Source organism: Pristiophorus japonicus, chromosome 16 (assembly GCF_044704955.1).
Source record: "Pristiophorus japonicus isolate sPriJap1 chromosome 16, sPriJap1.hap1, whole genome shotgun sequence".
NCBI lineage: Eukaryota > Metazoa > Chordata > Chondrichthyes > Pristiophoridae > Pristiophorus > Pristiophorus japonicus.
This window is the reverse complement of record NC_091992.1, coordinates 73,290,308-73,306,609: the sequence shown is the minus strand read 5'-3', so window position 1 is coordinate 73,306,609 and position 16,302 is coordinate 73,290,308. Positions and strand designations below refer to the sequence as shown.

The 16,302-nt window shown below is 46.8% G+C and overlaps 1 protein-coding gene across 1 annotated transcript in view; it reads right to left on the bottom strand.

Annotated features, from left to right (window-relative positions):
- Positions 1-16,302, bottom strand: part of mycbpap (mycbp associated protein) — a 158,422-nt gene that overhangs the window by 25,694 nt on the left and 116,426 nt on the right. The window contains exons 15-17 of the mRNA XM_070857425.1: positions 10,470-10,594; positions 9,059-9,174; positions 93-184 (exon numbers count right to left, since the gene is read on the bottom strand). Coding sequence (XP_070713526.1) covers positions 93-184; positions 9,059-9,174; positions 10,470-10,594 — 333 coding nt within the window. The remainder of the gene's footprint in view (positions 1-92; positions 185-9,058; positions 9,175-10,469; positions 10,595-16,302) is intronic.

Here is a 16,302-nt window from a genome sequence, read left to right as displayed (position 1 = left end):
TTCATGGCCCTAAAATCATTCTCAAACTAAACAGGATTCCAAAGCAAAAAACAAAACTAGCAATTTAAGAGGACATCAAGCATCAATCATACCTCCTTCTCTTCATCTTTCCCAATAGATCTCACTTTCTTCCCTTTCCTGTCGCCACTTTTCTTATCGTCCTTTTTGTTGTGTTTTCTTGTTTCTGATCGATGTAGGTGCCAGGGCAGTCATAGGTTATTTGTAGAAAGTCATTTCAATGGGCAGGGAAGAAACAGAGAAACATTGTAAGGGAGTGGCACTGAGTAACTTTGATGCCCGCAAGGGTTGACCCGCACACTCCAGGTTTTAGGAATGTGTGCTTGATAATTCCAAAGAATTGTATAGAAACATAAAAAATAGGTGCAGGAATAGGCCATTCGGCCCTTCGAGCCTGCACCGCCATTCAATGAGTTCGTGGCTGAACATGCAACTTCAGTATCCCATTCCTGCTTTCTCGCCATACCCCTTGATCCCCCTAGTAGTAAGGACTACAACTGACTCCTTTTTGAATATATTTAGTGAATTGGCCTCAACAACTTTCTGTGGTAGAGAATTCTACAGGTTCACCACTCTCTGGGTGAAGAAGTTTCTCCTCATCTCGGTCCTAAATGGCTTACCCCTTATCCTTAGACTGTGACCCCTGGTTCTGGACTTCCCCAACATTAATAAGAACATATATATATATATACAGCATTCAATCGTGTTGAGAGCCGTTTGAGATGAGGAATTAAGAGAATTACACAAGTATCATAAAAAGATTGATAATAGGCACTGCACTGTAACTCAGATAAAGCCTTTGGTCCCTTATCAGAGAACACTTCTGATAACCAGCTCCAGTGCCCATTGATAGCAGGTCACCTACAGCTGCAATAGTGTAGTCGGAAGCAAACCTGCTGCTTCAGTAGCTGGACTTAACCAATAAAAACAAGATCAGATAATAGGTCATTCATCTATCGATATTTTGGTGGGATCTTATTGTGCGTGTCCAAACAGATCTGCGTAATGCAGACACTCAGGATGTTTTTAATGCTCCACCCTAGGTACACAAAACATCCAAAATAGTAACCTTCACTTTAAATATATATTAAAGATCAGGCTTATTATAAACATTGATTTTTAGAACTCTTTAACTTGTCCCACTGAACCATTACTGCCTTCCTCCCTGACTTACACCCTTTCTCTGGCCCCTCATCGATGAAAGATAAACTTGTCTACAATCCCATCTACTACCTTATCCTACACTGTCTGTTATGTATGTAATTATGTAATACTTGCCACCAGGGGGCGCGACTGTTGGAGTCCTAATGGTCACCTGCACACACGTGCAGGGCCAGTATAAAAGGTTGGTTGCCATGTTGTTTAGGCACTTTGGAGTTGTAATAAAGAAGACTAAGGTCATACTAAGTTTAGCTCACAGTACTCAGCCTTGTGGAGTTCTTCTATACACAACCTCCTCCAGCCTTATAGCCTTTCCAGCACCATGGTGTCATGACTGACATTGTTTGTGTCCCCTTCAGCCCCACTCTCTGGAATTCCCTCCTTAAACCCCATTACCGTTAAAAATCTTCTCAAAGCCCAGCAGGTCAATGGGTGTCAGCTGATGATGGGTGTCAGCTGATGATGGGTGCAAGCTGATCGATGGGTGCCAGCAGGTCAATGGGTGGCAGCAGGTCAATGGATCAATGGGTGCCAGCAGGTCGATGGATCGATGAGTGCCAGCAGGTCAATGGGTGCCAGCAGGTCGATGGGTGTCAGTAGGTTGATGGGTGCCACTGGGTGCCAGCACGTCGATGGGTGTCAGCAGGTTGATGGGTGCCAGCAGGTCGATGGGTGTCAGTAGGTTGATGGGTGTCACTGGGTGCCAGCAGGTTGATGGGTGTCAGTAGGTTGATGGGTGATGGGTTCCAGCTGGGTGTCAGCAGGTTGATGGGTGTCAGCAGGTTGATGAGTGATGGGTGCCAGCTGGTGTCAGCAGGTCGATGGGTGCCAGCTTTGAGCCAGCAGGTCGATGGGTGCTCGCAGATTGATGGCTGCCAGCAGTTCTCAGTTGTCAGAGAAGTACCTAATCTTCACATGAGCTCCAACAGTGAGAGCCAGCAGGTTATTGGATCGTGGAAGACATGGACTTTCCAGCGGGCGTCACTGGGCAATGATTAGGGGCGGGAACCCTAGCTGATTTTTCTTGACCATAACCTAAGGCACTTACTCGCTAAGTGCTGCCCGAGACCTTCAAACCTCTACAGATGGAATGGACAGTGCCTGTATCCACTCGGCTGTGGTAGGGGCATAGACAGGTTTAACACTTACACTGCACTCAGCTCTCAGTTTGCAACCCCTCTGCAGTTCTGATGACTTGAAGAGTCTCCTACTATTAAATGCCATTGTGATACTTTATGAAGGCTGATGCTAAAGCAAATTCATACTTACAATCTCACAGATAAGTTTACTCATTCCCACTTGAGTGACCAATTTTGAACTGGACAGTTTGGTTTTGGCAGTGGCTGCACATTAATTTTAATAACTGAAAACAGGACCATTTTCCATTGCTGCATTACAGAAGGATGTCTCCACGTAGAGGGGACTATTTTGTACCTGCGGTTTTGGACTGGGCAAAAGGTAACTAAGCAAAAGCAATGCACTGTCAGGCAGCTCTCCCTCAGCACTGCACTGAAGTGTCAGCTGAGATTATGGTCTCAAGTATCTGGAGTGGGGCTTGAACCCATGACCTTCTGGCTCAGGTATGAGATTGCTACCACTGAGCCAAAGTTGGCAAGAAAAAGGAAAGAAATGGTATTCTTCGGTGGTGTTGGCCCTAATTCCAGAATAACCGGACAGCCCAGTTTCAGTAATTTTGTTTTTTAAGCATTAAAAAAAAGGTGTGAACTTGTACAAGCAGGGTGGTCGGTTACATGTGCACACACCATAGTACCCACTTCATAGGTGGAGGGTGGAACCCATTTTACGCTGGTGTGCAGTGTACAATGTCCCGCGCGGTTTGGTTTTACACTAGGCAAAAACTGGCAGCCTCGCGGCAGGTTATAAGAAACATGTCGTGGGTTCTTGTCGTGCAAGGAAAGCTTTAAATCTGAAGCAGACAATTGTTAATTTTGGGGTCACAACCACTCAACGAGCACATGATGATCTCCTGAAAACACTTCTTTGTGGGCTCACAGTGTTGAAGCAACATTGAGAAAAACTAAATTCTCCAATCCAAGTTATTCAGTGAGTCAGCGGCTATATTTGTCATTCTGGAGGCACACCTGGTACTTGATGGCGGTGGCAGGATTATGCATCTATACAGAATATCACAATAATCTCTTAACTTTGAGAAAATAAGGATTCTTTCGGCACTCCTGTAGCTACCATATATTTGCCCTTCTGGGAGAACCAACCTGTCTCTCTGCACTGGTTTGCCGATGTTTTGGTATCTTCACACTTGGAGAACAGTGGGAGGATTCACAGGGTGGTGTTAATGTTGTCGTATCTTCGTGCTCTTCCCTGGAAGGATTGGCAGGCTGAGTAACAGTGTGACAGGGTGCGACAGGAACACTCCTCCCATGGCTGTAATCATCTTTATACCAACTGATAAGGGGGTTAGTCCCATACAGCGTGAGGGTTTGATGGGCTCCCACAACCCATGCGATGAGGTCGGGACCACCCACACCCACCAGACGCGAGGATCCCGCAGGATGTCAACCCAGAATTCCGAGCCGGAGCTCCCTGAGATTGTCTGGACAGAGGTTCGAAGCTTACACCTTCTGAGGCAGGAATGCTCCCACTGAGCCAAAGGTTGGCTCCTTCTGCAGTGGATGGAGCTGGAATGTAGCAGGTGATTGATGAAGGGTAAAGGGAAAGGCGGAGACAACAGAGTAGGCAGTAAATGGGAGATGCTGAGAAAATCATGTGAGAAAAAGGAGATGGAACTTTATCCAAAGTGCTCCAACTTATCCAGCACTCTGAGGTGGGGCAGTCTATCATTACAGGGACTGGAGTACAAGAAAATCTAGGCTGACACTCCAGTGCAGTGCTGAGAGAGCGCTGCACTGTCGGTCTTTCAGATGAGACGTTAAACCGAGGCCCTGTCTGCCCTCTCAAGTAGACGTAAAAGATCCCACGGCAATATTTAGAAGAAGAGCAGGGGAGTTATCCCCGGTGTCCTGGCCAATATTTATCACTCAATCAACATGACAAAAAATTATCTGGTCATTATCACATGGTAACATTATCTGCGTATGACTATGTAATTCGCCACAGACCAGGCACTGAGAACTGTGCTGATGCCTCAGTCAGCTACCATTGCCCACCACCGGGATGGAAATGGCGCAACCCGCAGACTTGTTTCTTGTAACGGATGCTTTTGAGAGCGAGGGGTCACCCGTCACGGCTCGCCAGATTAGGACCTGGACTAGCCAGGACCCTGTGCTATCACTAGTAAAAAACTGTGTCCTTAATGGGAGCTGGTCGACTGTTCCCGGGGAAATGCAAGACGAAATTAAGCCCTTTTACCTACGCAAGGATGAAATGTCCATCCAATCGAATTGTCTCTGTCATGTATCTTACATTATTATATATAACTGTATCCTAACATGCTATACATGACTGTAATAAGATATGACCTGTAACCACCAGCATACCTTACCACCAGGGGTGCACTTGCAAGAGACAGGTATATAAGGACAGGTCTCAGGCAAGTGCAGCATTCCACAGCTGTGAAATAAAGATGCAGGTCCAGAGTGACCTTGACTTCACTACATGCCTCGTGTGAATCTGTACTGAGGGGACAGGAGTTTACAGTCTCCTATGGGGGAATCGCGTGGTTTTGCCAAAAAAAGGCAGGGAAACATTTAAACGCGACCTACACAGTACCCACCCAGGCATAGTCATGATGAAGGCTATCGCCAGGTCGCACGTTTGGTGGCCCGGCAGTGACTCGGAATTGGAGTCATGCGAACACCAATGTAACACTTGCTCACAGTTGAGCAATGCACTAAGAGAGGCCCCACTGAGTCTGTGGTCACGGCCCTCCAAACCGTGGTCCAGGGTCCACATAGATTTCGCTGGCCCCTTTCTAGGAAAGATGTTCCTAGTAACAATGGACGCTTACTCTAAATGGATTGAATGTGTAATAATGTCATCATGTACGTCCACTGCCACCATTGAAAGCCTCCAGGCCATTTTAGCCACCCATAGTTTGCCTGACATCCTTGTTAGTGACAAAAGACCATGTTTCACCAGCTCGGAATTCAACGAGTTCATGACCCACAATGGCATCAAACATGTCAGGTCTGCCCCAATTAAGCCTGCATCCAACGGTCAAGCGGAATAGGTCGTCCAAACTATCAAGCAGAAATGCGTGACGGACGGTTCCCTGCAGACCCAGTTATCTCAGGTTCTGCTCAGCTACTGAACGCGACCCCACTAGCTAACTGGGGTTCCCCCGGCAGAATTGTTAATGAAGAGAGCACTCAAAACCAGGCTCTCCTTAGTCCACCTGGATCTCAATGACCATGTAGAAACCTGGCGTCACCGGCATAACGTGTACCACGATCGCGCGGCTGTATCCCGTGACATTGAGGTTAACGATCCTGTATTTGTTCTTAATTACGGTCATGGTCCCAAATGGGTTGCTGGCACTGTTTTAGCCAAGGAGGGGAATAGAGTGTTTGTTGTCAAACTTCTGAATGGACAAACATGCAGAAAGCACTTGGATCAGACCAAACTGCAATTCACTGACAACCAAGAACAGTTTGAAGAGGACATTACCATCATTGATCCACCCACACACACCCAACCAGCAATCGACCTCGCGGTCAATCACGAGGATGAACCCACCATGCCCGACAGTCCGATCAGACCAGCCGCACTGTGGTGCAGCAATGATCTGACCGACTCACCCATGCCAGGACTTTAACTCAGGTGATCAACCCGAGAACGTAGAGCCCCGGATCGCCTCAACTTGTAAATAACTTGTAACCGAGACTTTGGGGCGAATGATGTTATGTATGTAAACTTTACAATAGTGTAAGACTTGCCACCAGGGGGAGCACCTGTTGGAGACCCAAGGGTCACCTGCACACCTCGTGCAAGCAAGTATAAAAGAGGGATATAAGCGGCTTATGGTCGGTTTCCAATTCAAATTTGAGCCCGAATAGATATTGATGCATTTTCTTTACCCCATAAACACACTCTAACGCTTCTTTTTCGATCACACTGTAGGCCCTCTCGGCCTTAGACAGACTTCTGGATGCATAAGCAACCGGTTGCAATTTCACAAATTCATTAGCTTGTTGCAATACACACCCGACCCTGTATGACGACGCATCACATGCTAGTACCAAATGTTTACATGGATCGTACAACACAAGCAATTTGTTTGAACATAACAGCTTCCTAGCTTCCTCAAAGGCATTTTCTTGGCTTTTACCCCATACCCATTCATCTCCCTTATGCAGTAAAGAGTGCAGGGGTTCTAACAATGTGCTAAGACCCGGTAAGAAGTTACCAAAATAGTTCAAGAATCCTAGAAACGACCACGGCTCCGTCATGTTCTGTGATCTCGGTGCGTTCTTGATTGTCTCCGTCTTCGAATCGGTGGGCCTGATACCGTCCGCCGTGATTCTTCTCCCCAGGAACTCTACTTCAAGCACCAGGAAAACGAACTTCGAGCATTTTAGCCTGAGCTCCAAACAATTAAGCCGACTAAGAACCTTCTCCAGGTTCTGCAGTTGCTCGATGGTGTCCCGACCTATAATCAAGATGTCGTCCTGGAAGACCACGATGCGCGGCACCGACTTCAGTAAGCTTTCCATGTTCCTCTGGAATATCGCCGCAGCCGATCGAATCCCAAACGGGCATCTGTTGTAAACGAAAAGACCTTTGTGCGTGTTGATGCAGGTGAGGCCTTTCGAAGATTCCTCCAGCTCCTGCGTCATGTAGGCAGAGGTCAAGTCCAGCTTCGTGAACGTTTTCCCTCCCGCCAGCGTCGCAAATAGTTTGTTTGCCTTTGGTAGCGGGTATTGATCCTGCAGTGAGGGACGATTGATAGTTACTTTGTAATCACCACAGATTCTGATGGTGCTGTCTCCCTTGAGGACTGGAACAGTCGGACTGGCCCACTCATTTAATTCGATCGGCGAAATGATGCCCTCTCGTTGCAGCCTATCCAGCTCGATCTTCACCCTCTCTCTTATCATGTAAGGTACCGCTCTTGCCTTGTGATGGATGGGTCGCGCCCCTGGAATCAAATGGATCTGCACTTTTGCTCCTTGGAACTTCCCGATGCCTGGTTCGAACAGCGAGGGGAACTTGCTTAGGACCTAGGCACGAGGTGTCGTCGACGGACGAAAGCGCTCGAACGTCGTCCTCATTCCAGTGTATCTTTCCCAGCCAGCTCCTGCCGAACAGCATGGGGCCATCGCCCGGTACCACCCAGAGTGGTAAATCATGCACCACTCCATCGTAGGAGACCGTTACGATAGCACTGCCAATTACGGGAATCAGTTCCTTTTGTGTACGTTCTTAAGTTTGGTACGAATGGGAGTTGGGACTAGCCTTGAAGCCTTGTTGCACCACAACTTATCAAAGATCTTTTTACTCATTATGGACTGGCTTGCACCTATGTCCAGCTCCATGGACACCGTGAGTCCATTTAATTCAACCTTCAGCATTATCGGAGGACACTTTGTGGTAAATGTGCGCACCCCATATACCTCTGCCTCCTTGGTCTGACGCTCTGGTTCGTCATGATCCACCGTGTATCTGTCCTCCTCTTCACCATGGTGGTTTGCAGAATTAGCAGGATTTGCAGCTCGCCTGCACATATGTTGGAGATGTCCCATTGTTCCACAGCCCTTGCAAACGTATCCTTTGAAGTGGCATGAATGGAATCGATGGTCACCCCTGCCAATAAGGTGTTAAATGCCTTGTATTCACCACCCTTGATGGCGGACTCTTGAGTCATCTGGCGACATGCAGTTACAGGCGTGTAAGTCCTGCCATGTACATTTCGATTCAAAAACAATGTTACTTGCAGCAGCACTAGTGTGCTGGGAAATTTGTTTGGTATGGTCACTGGTGGGGATAAACGCCTGGGCTATTGCTATGGCTTTACTCAAGGTTGGGGTCTCTACAGTCAAAAGTTTGCGAAGTATTACTTCATGGCCAATGTCAAGTACAAAGAAGTCCCTGAGCATATGCTCCAAGTGTCCTTCAAATTCGCAAAGTCCTGCAAGGCGCCTTAGCTCGGCGACGTAGCTCGCCACCCTGGCCTTCAGACCTCTTGTACGTGAAAAACCGATACCTCGCCATCAGAACGCTTTCCTTCGGGTTTAGATGCTCCCGGACCAGTGAGCACAACTCATCGTATGACTTGTCTGTGCGTTTTGTTGGAGCGAGCAGGTGTTTCATGAGGCCATACGTTGATGCCCTGGCAACGATGAGGAGGATCGGCCTTCGTTTGGCAGCGTTCACTTCTCCTTCCAGATCGTTGGCCACGAAGTATTGGTCAAGTCGCTCCACGAAGGTTTCCCAATCATCTCCCTCCGAAAATATCTCCAGGATGCCCATAGTTCTCTGCATTGTTGCATTCGGGTTCGTTATCTGTATCTCATCGCCAGTTGTTATATCTTGGATAAAGAGTCAGACTAGATACTGCAAGCTCAAAATAAGTGTGACTGTAGTCCTTTATTACAGATCTCAGAGTGCCTCTCCAGCCTGTGAGGCCTCCTTATTTACAGGTGCTCCCAAGGGATTGTGGGATCCCTTCTGAATCCAGGGGATAAGCCCTCTGTTGGTTAGACAGGGTAATTACAGGTTTACCTACATAACAGTTTAGCTTTGGGTCGCACAGCAGTGGGAGGACTATGCCAATAGGCAACATCAAACAAACGTTTAGCGTGATTTACCAGAACCTTGTAGTGGATGCAGACCGACGACGGATGTGATTGCACATTACGCCAGAAAACATACGGAGAATGATTTTACCTGAAGTGTGTGAGTTAACAAATCACTGCGTCCACAGTAAAGCCCTCTAACTTACGGGTATCTTCCACAATGAGATTGCTCTCAGTCTCCTTTTCAGGCAGACCCATTATTTCCCTCAGCCGCATCGAGTAGCTAACAAGTTCATCTATTGCTTCTTGCCAAAGCTGGTAACTGTAGCAAAGGAAATATGGAGAAGCTGGTCATTTGCATAGGAGTGCAGACAAACAACATGCAGACAAACAACATGAGTGCTTCCATATTAACACTGCTGCATCCAGTGACCAAGTTATGCTTCAGTTATACAGTGCTCGGGTTAGACCGCATTTAGAGTAGCGCCTACAATTCTGGATAGCGCACCTCAGAAAGGATGTATTGCCCTTGAAGGACGTGCAGCGCAGATTGACCAGAATAATACCGGGGCTTAAAGGGTTAAATTATGAGGATAGATTGCATAAACTTGATTTGTATTCCCTTGAGTTTAGAAGGTTGAAGGGTGATATAATAGGTGTTTGGGTGATTTAAAAATATTAAAGAAATTGATAGGGTAGATACAGAGAAACTATTTTCTCTGGTGGGGGCAGTCCAGAACAAGGGGCCATCACCTTAAAATTAGAGCCAGGCCGTTCAGGGGTGAAATAATGAAGTAGTTTTTCACAGAAAAGGTAGTAGGATTCTGCAACTCTCTTCCCCAAAAGGCCGTGAATGCTAGGGGTTAATGATAACTTTCAGGACTAAATTCAATAGATTGTTGTTGGTAAGGGTCCAGGGATATGGAGCGAAGGTGGGAAAATGGAGTTGAGGTACAGACCAGCCATGATCTGATTGAATGGCGGAACAGACTCGAGGGGCTGAATGACCTCCTCCTCTTTATATGTCCCCATGTTTAGTGGAGAAAAATGTTCTAACGAGAATTATAACTGGGAGAAAAGATGGGTTACCTGGTAAGTGTTTCACTTCTGGAAGCTGGGATCAAATTCAGCCTAGTGCTGGGATCAAAGTCTCATTTTTTAAAGCAGTGAGTTGTTATGATCTAGAATGCACTACCTGAAATGGATAATAACAACATTCAACAGAGAATTGGGTAAATTCTTGAAGGGGAAAATCTGCAGGACTATGGGGAAAGAGCAGGAGAGTGGAACTAATTGTTTCAAAGAGCTGGCACAGGCACGATGGGCCGAATGGCCTCCTTCTGCACTGCATCAGTCTATGATTCTATCCTGATGGTAAAGATCCGATATGAATAGGTTGGGCAGTTTCAACCCAATTGAAAATGGTGTGTGCCTAAAACATGAAACCACCCATGTTTTGGCAAACTGAATCTGAGCTGGTCATATTACAGCTAACCGGGCGACCAAAGTGGAAAACTATTCCATTCATCGCGTTCATGAGCATGTATTTCATCAAAAGCTTAGCATTTCGGAGCGAGGATAACAGAATGAAACGCAAGGTCAAGGGGTCCCACTCACAGCACTTTGTAGAAATTGTCCTCTTGCATCCTGGTTGGTGTTGTGGAGAGTTGGAGCACTGAGAGGTTGAGCTGTTCCAGGGCCCTCTCCTTCTGTTCCCCGTCCTCCAGCAAACTTAGCACATCCTGATGGAGGGACATGTTTTAGACAAATCATCAAAAAACTCCAAAGCAAAGCAGTCTCCGCTGCTCTTTCATTAATGCATAGCTTCCCTAATTGTGCCACTTCCACTTGTTGCCAAATCTGCTCTATGTAAAGAACAGGGAAACTGCAGCCACAGGCTGCACACAACCCGTTACTCGGGGGAGTCACCAATACAACTTTAAAGCAACTGCGTGTGAGTACAACATGTGCGGTTTGCTCTGAAGTGGGACTTTCGAGCTCTGCTATAATTAAAGGGTTAAGAATGGATCTCGGAACCAAAAAGGGCTTTTGTAGTGGTCAACTTTACAACTGGACAATTACAGGAGGCCAAACTGTTGAACCACAGGAGGCCCAGAGGGGCATTAAACAGGGCAAGGGGTCAAAAGTGACACGTTGGAGAAACTCTGTCTGGTATGAGACATAGGTGAATGATTGTGTGACGCGAAAGGGAATGCATCAAGCAACAATTGTGCACGTGGGCTTTGGGCCAATTAAACGCAGGTGGTGGGGGGGGAGGCATGCACGAGGCTGACATGCATCATTAAGTGTAGAAAAGATTGCTGGGAACTTTGTATCAGCAGAGAGGCCTGGCTACAAACAACCAGCAGGTAGGCTCCCCACCAGTGCTTGAATCTTCAAACCCAGAACTAGTGTTGAGTATTTATTTTAAATACTCCAGTACAGCTCAATGTTGCATTGCCCACTGTGTGAATCTGCTTGGGATCATTCTTGACGTTGGATGACAGTCCTACAGTCAGCAATGGCAAAAGCACCAGGATATCTTGGACAGGTGGGTGGAGAGCTCAAAAATCAGGGCCATTGGTGGAGCTATTTAGCTTTTCAATCCGTAACACGTTTAGTCAAAGGATCTGGCCGAAAGACTCCAGAGGAAGATTTCAGTGGCCCCGATGGCAAAGATGTGGTGCCCTTTATATCATGGAGAGCTGGCAATGCTCCTGCTGTTTCAGTCATAGAATCATACAGCACAGAGGGAGACCGTTTGGCCCATCATGCCGGTGACAGCTCTTTGAAAGAGCTGCCCAATTAGTCCCAATCCCCTGCCCTTTCCCCATAGCAGTGTACATTTTTTCCCTTGGTGTTAAATCTGCCTTGTGTTTGAGGTCATTCTGAATAGTAAAGGGGGATTGTTGCCACCTTGGGAAAGGATAAAGCCTGAAAGAGCACAACGTCATCAGGATCATAACAGTTCCCTGTGCCGCAGTCAGTAGGTGAACATTTAGGAAACAGTGATCATATTATCATAAGGTTTAGATTAGCTATGGAAAAAGACAGGGAGCAACCTAGCGTAAAAATACAGAATTGGAGGAAGGCAAATTTCAGTGGAATGAGACGGATCTGGCCTGGGTAAATTGGAATCAAAGATTGGCGGCAAGACTGTAATCAAACAATGGGCTGCCGTTAAAGAGAAAATAGTTCAGATAAGTCGAGGTACATTTCCACGAGGGGGAAAGGTAGGGCAATTAAAGTCAGAGCTCCCTGGATGACGAAAGAGATAGAGAGTAAGATGAAGCATAAAAAGAGCACGTATGACAGATGTCAGGTCGAGAATACATCTGAGAATCAGCCTAAATAATGAAAGTTCAGAGAAGTGAAAAAGAAAATAAGGGACAGAGAGGGAATGAAAATAGAATGGAAGCTAACACAAAAGTTAATCCAAAAGTCGCTAAAGGCATATAACAACAACAAGTATTCATATAGTGCCTTTAACGTAGTGAAATGTCCCAAGGCGCTTCACAGGAATATTATGAGATGTTAAAAAATTGACACCGAGCTGCATAAGTAGAAATTAGCGCAAGTGACCAAAAGCTTGGTCAAAGAGGTAGATTTTAAGAAGAGTCTTGATGGAGGAAAGAGAGGTAGAGAGGTTTAGGCAGGGAGTTCCAGAGCTTGGGGCCTAGGCAACCGAAGGCACGGCCACCGATGGTTAAGCAATTATAATCAGGAATGCTCAAAAGAGCAGAATTAGAGGAGCGCAGACATCTCGGGGGTTGTGGGGCTGGAGGGAGATTACAGAGATAGTGAGAGGCCATGGAGGGATTTGAAAATAACGATAAGAATTTTGAAGTCGAGGCATTTATAACCGGAAGCCAATGTAGGCCAGCGAGCACAGGGGTGATGGGTGAGTGAGACTTGGTGCGAGTTAGGACACAGGCAGCAAAGTTTTGGATCACCTCTAGTTTACGTAGGGTAGAATGTGGGTTACCAGCCAGGAGTGTGTTGGAATAGTCAAGTCTGAAGGTAATAAAGGCATGGATGAGGGCTTCAGCAGCGGATGAGCTGAGGCAAGGGTGGAAACGGGCGATGTTACGGAGGTGGAAGTAGGCGGTCTTAGTTATGCTGCGGATATGTGGTCGAAAGCTCATTTCAGGGTCAAATATGATACCAAGGTTGCAAGCAGTCTGGTTCAGCCTCAGACAGGAGTTGAGGAGAGGGATGGAGTCAGTGGCTAGGGAACGGAGTTCGTGGCAGGAACCGAAAACAATGGCTTTGGTCTTCCCAATTATTCAATTGGAGAAAATTTCTGCTCATACAGAACTGGATGTTGGACAAGCAGTCTGACAACTTAGAGACTGTGGAGGGGTCGAGAGAAGTGGTGGTGAGGTAGAGCTGGGTGTCATCAGCGTTCATGTGGAAACTGACTCTGTGTTTTCAAATGATGTCGCCAAGGGGCAACATGTGGATGAGAAATAGGAGGGGGCCAAGGATAGATCCTTGGGGGACACCAGAGGTAATGATGCGGGGGCGGGAAGAGAAGCCGTTGCAGGTGATTCACTGGCGACGATTAGATAGATAAGAATGGAACCAGGCGAGTGCAGTCCCACCCAGCTGGACGATGGTGGAGAGGCGTTGGAGGAGGATGGAGTGGTCAACTGTGTCAAAGGCTACAGACCGGTCGAGAAGGTCACAGTCACACAGGACGTCATTTGTGACTTTGATGAGAGCCGTTTCGGTACTGTGGCAGGGGAGGAAACCGGATTGGAGGGATTCAAACATGGAATTCTGAGAAAGATGGGCATGGATTTGGGAGGCAACAACACGTTCAAGGACTTTGGAAAGGAAAAGGAGGTTGGAGATGGGGTGTTAGTTTGTATGGACGGAGGGATCGACGGTGGGTTTTTGAGGAGAGAGGGGGACAGTACCTGAGGAGAGAGAACCGTTAACAATGTCAGCCAGAAAAGGAAGTTGGGTGGTCAGCAGTTTGGTGGGAATAGGGTCAAGGGAGCAACAAATGCCAGGTTGAGAGAGAGGAATTGTTTTAATGGAGACAAGAGCATCAAAGTTGGTGGTGAGGGTGTGATTGAGCAGATCGGTAGCTGCAGAAATGTCCTGGTGAATGGAGGGCCGAAGGCTGGACAGTCGGGAGTTCATAAGCGCAGTTCTAAGAGAGTCGGGGGAGAGGTTTTTCAGGGGAGGACACAGAAGGTGGTAGGTGGTATGGTTGGGGGCGGGGGTGGAAGGGGGATGTGGGTGGAGAGTGATACGAGGAAGTGGTCAGAGATGGTCTTATCTGCGATTGACATGATGTGAGTAGCGAGGCCACGAGAGATGGCAAGGTCGAGGGGGTGGCCGTGAATTTGAGTCGGGGAGTTCACATGTAGGGAGGGATTAAGGGAGGACAGAACATAAGAACATAAGAATTAGGAACAGGAGTGGGCCATCTAGCCCCTCGAGCCTGCTCCGCCATTCGATAAGATCATGGCTGATCTGGCTGTGGACTCAGCTCCACTTACCCGCCCGCTCCCCGTAACCCTTAATTCCTTTATTGGTTAAAAATCTATCTATCTGTGACTTGAATACATTCAATGAGCTAGCCTCAACTGTTTCCTTGGGCAGAGAATTCCACAGATTCACAACCCTCTTTGAAAAGATATTCCTTCTCAACTCGATTTTAAATTGGCTCCTCCGTATTTTGAGGCTGTGCCCCCTAGTTCTAGTCTCCCCGACCAGTGGAAACAATCTCTCTGCCTCTATCTTGTCTATCCCTTTCATTATTTTAAATATTTCTATAAGATCACCCCTCATTCTTCTGAACTCCAACGAGTAAAGACCCAGTCTAATCAATCTATCATCATAAGGTAACCCCCTCATCTCCGGAATCAGCCTAGTGAATCGTCTCTGTACCCCCTCCAAAGCCAGTATATCCTTCCTTAAGTAAGGTGACCAAAACTGCACGCAGTACTCCAGGTGTGGCCTTACCAATACCCTATACAGTTGCAGCAGGACCTCCCTGCTTTTGTACTCCATCCCTCTCGCAATGAAGGCCAACATTCCATTCGCCTTCCTGATTACCTGCTGCACCTGCAAACTAACTTTTTGTAATTCATGCACAAGGACCCCAAGGTCCCTCTACACCTAAGCATGTTGTAATTTCTCCCCATTCAAATAATATTCCCTTTTACTGTTTTTTTCCCAAGGTGGATGACCTCACACTTTCCGACATTGTATTCCATCTGCCAAACCTTAGCCCATTCGCTTAACCTATCTAAATCTCTTTGCAGCCTCTCTGTGTCCTCTACACAACCCGCTTTCCCACTAATCTTTGTGTCATCTGCAAATGTTGTTACACTACACTCTGTCCCCTCTTCCAGGTCATCTATGTATATTGTAAACAGTTGTGGTCCCAGCACCGATCCCTGTGGCACACTACTAACCACCGATTTCCAACCCGAAAAGGACCCGACTATGTGCTTTCTGTTCGCCAGCCAAATCTCTATCCATACTAATACATTTCCTCTGACTCCGCGTACCTCTATCTTCTGCAGTAACCTTTTGTGTGGCACCTTATCGAATGCCTTTTGGAAATCTAAATACACCACATCCATCGGTACACCTCTATCCACCATGCTCGTTATATCCTCAAATAATTCCAGTAAATTAGTTAAACATGATTTCCCCTTCATGAATCCATGCTACGTCTGCTTGATTATGACAGGAGACTAATGAACTCAGAGAGAGTATGATGAATTGAGATGGTAGTAAACGAGTAGTAAGAGGAGGGATGGGGCCGATTAGGGACCAAACAGGAGAGCTACTTGTGGAGGCAGAGGGCATTACTGAGGTACTAAATGAGCATCTGTATTCACCAAGGAAGAATATGCTGCCATAGACAGAGTAATGGAGGAGGTAGTTGGTACACTGAATGGGCTAAGAATTGATAAGGAGGAGACACTAGAAAGGCTGGCTGCAATTAAAGTTGATAAGTCACCAGGACCGGATGGGATGCATCCGAGGATGCTGAGGGAAGTGAAGGAAGAAATCGCAGAGGGAATGGCCATAATCTTCCAGTCCTCCTTAGAAACGGGGTTGGTGCCAGAGGACTGGAGAATTGCAAATGTTACACCCTTGTTCAAAAAAGGGAGTAAACATAATCCCAGCAACTACAGGCCGGTCAATTTAACCTCGGTAGTGGGGAAGCATTTTGAAACATGATCAGGGACAAAATTAACAGCCACTTGGACAAGTGTGGATTAATTAAGCAAAACCAGCATGGATTTGTTAAAGGCAAATCGTGTTTAACTAATTTGATTGAGTTTTTTGATGAGGTAACAGAGAGGATTGATGAGGGCAATACAGTTGATGTGGTGTGCATGGATTTCCAAAAGGCGTTCACCAAAGTGCAGCATATTAGGCTTGCCAACAAAGTTGAAGCCCATGGACTATATCATCA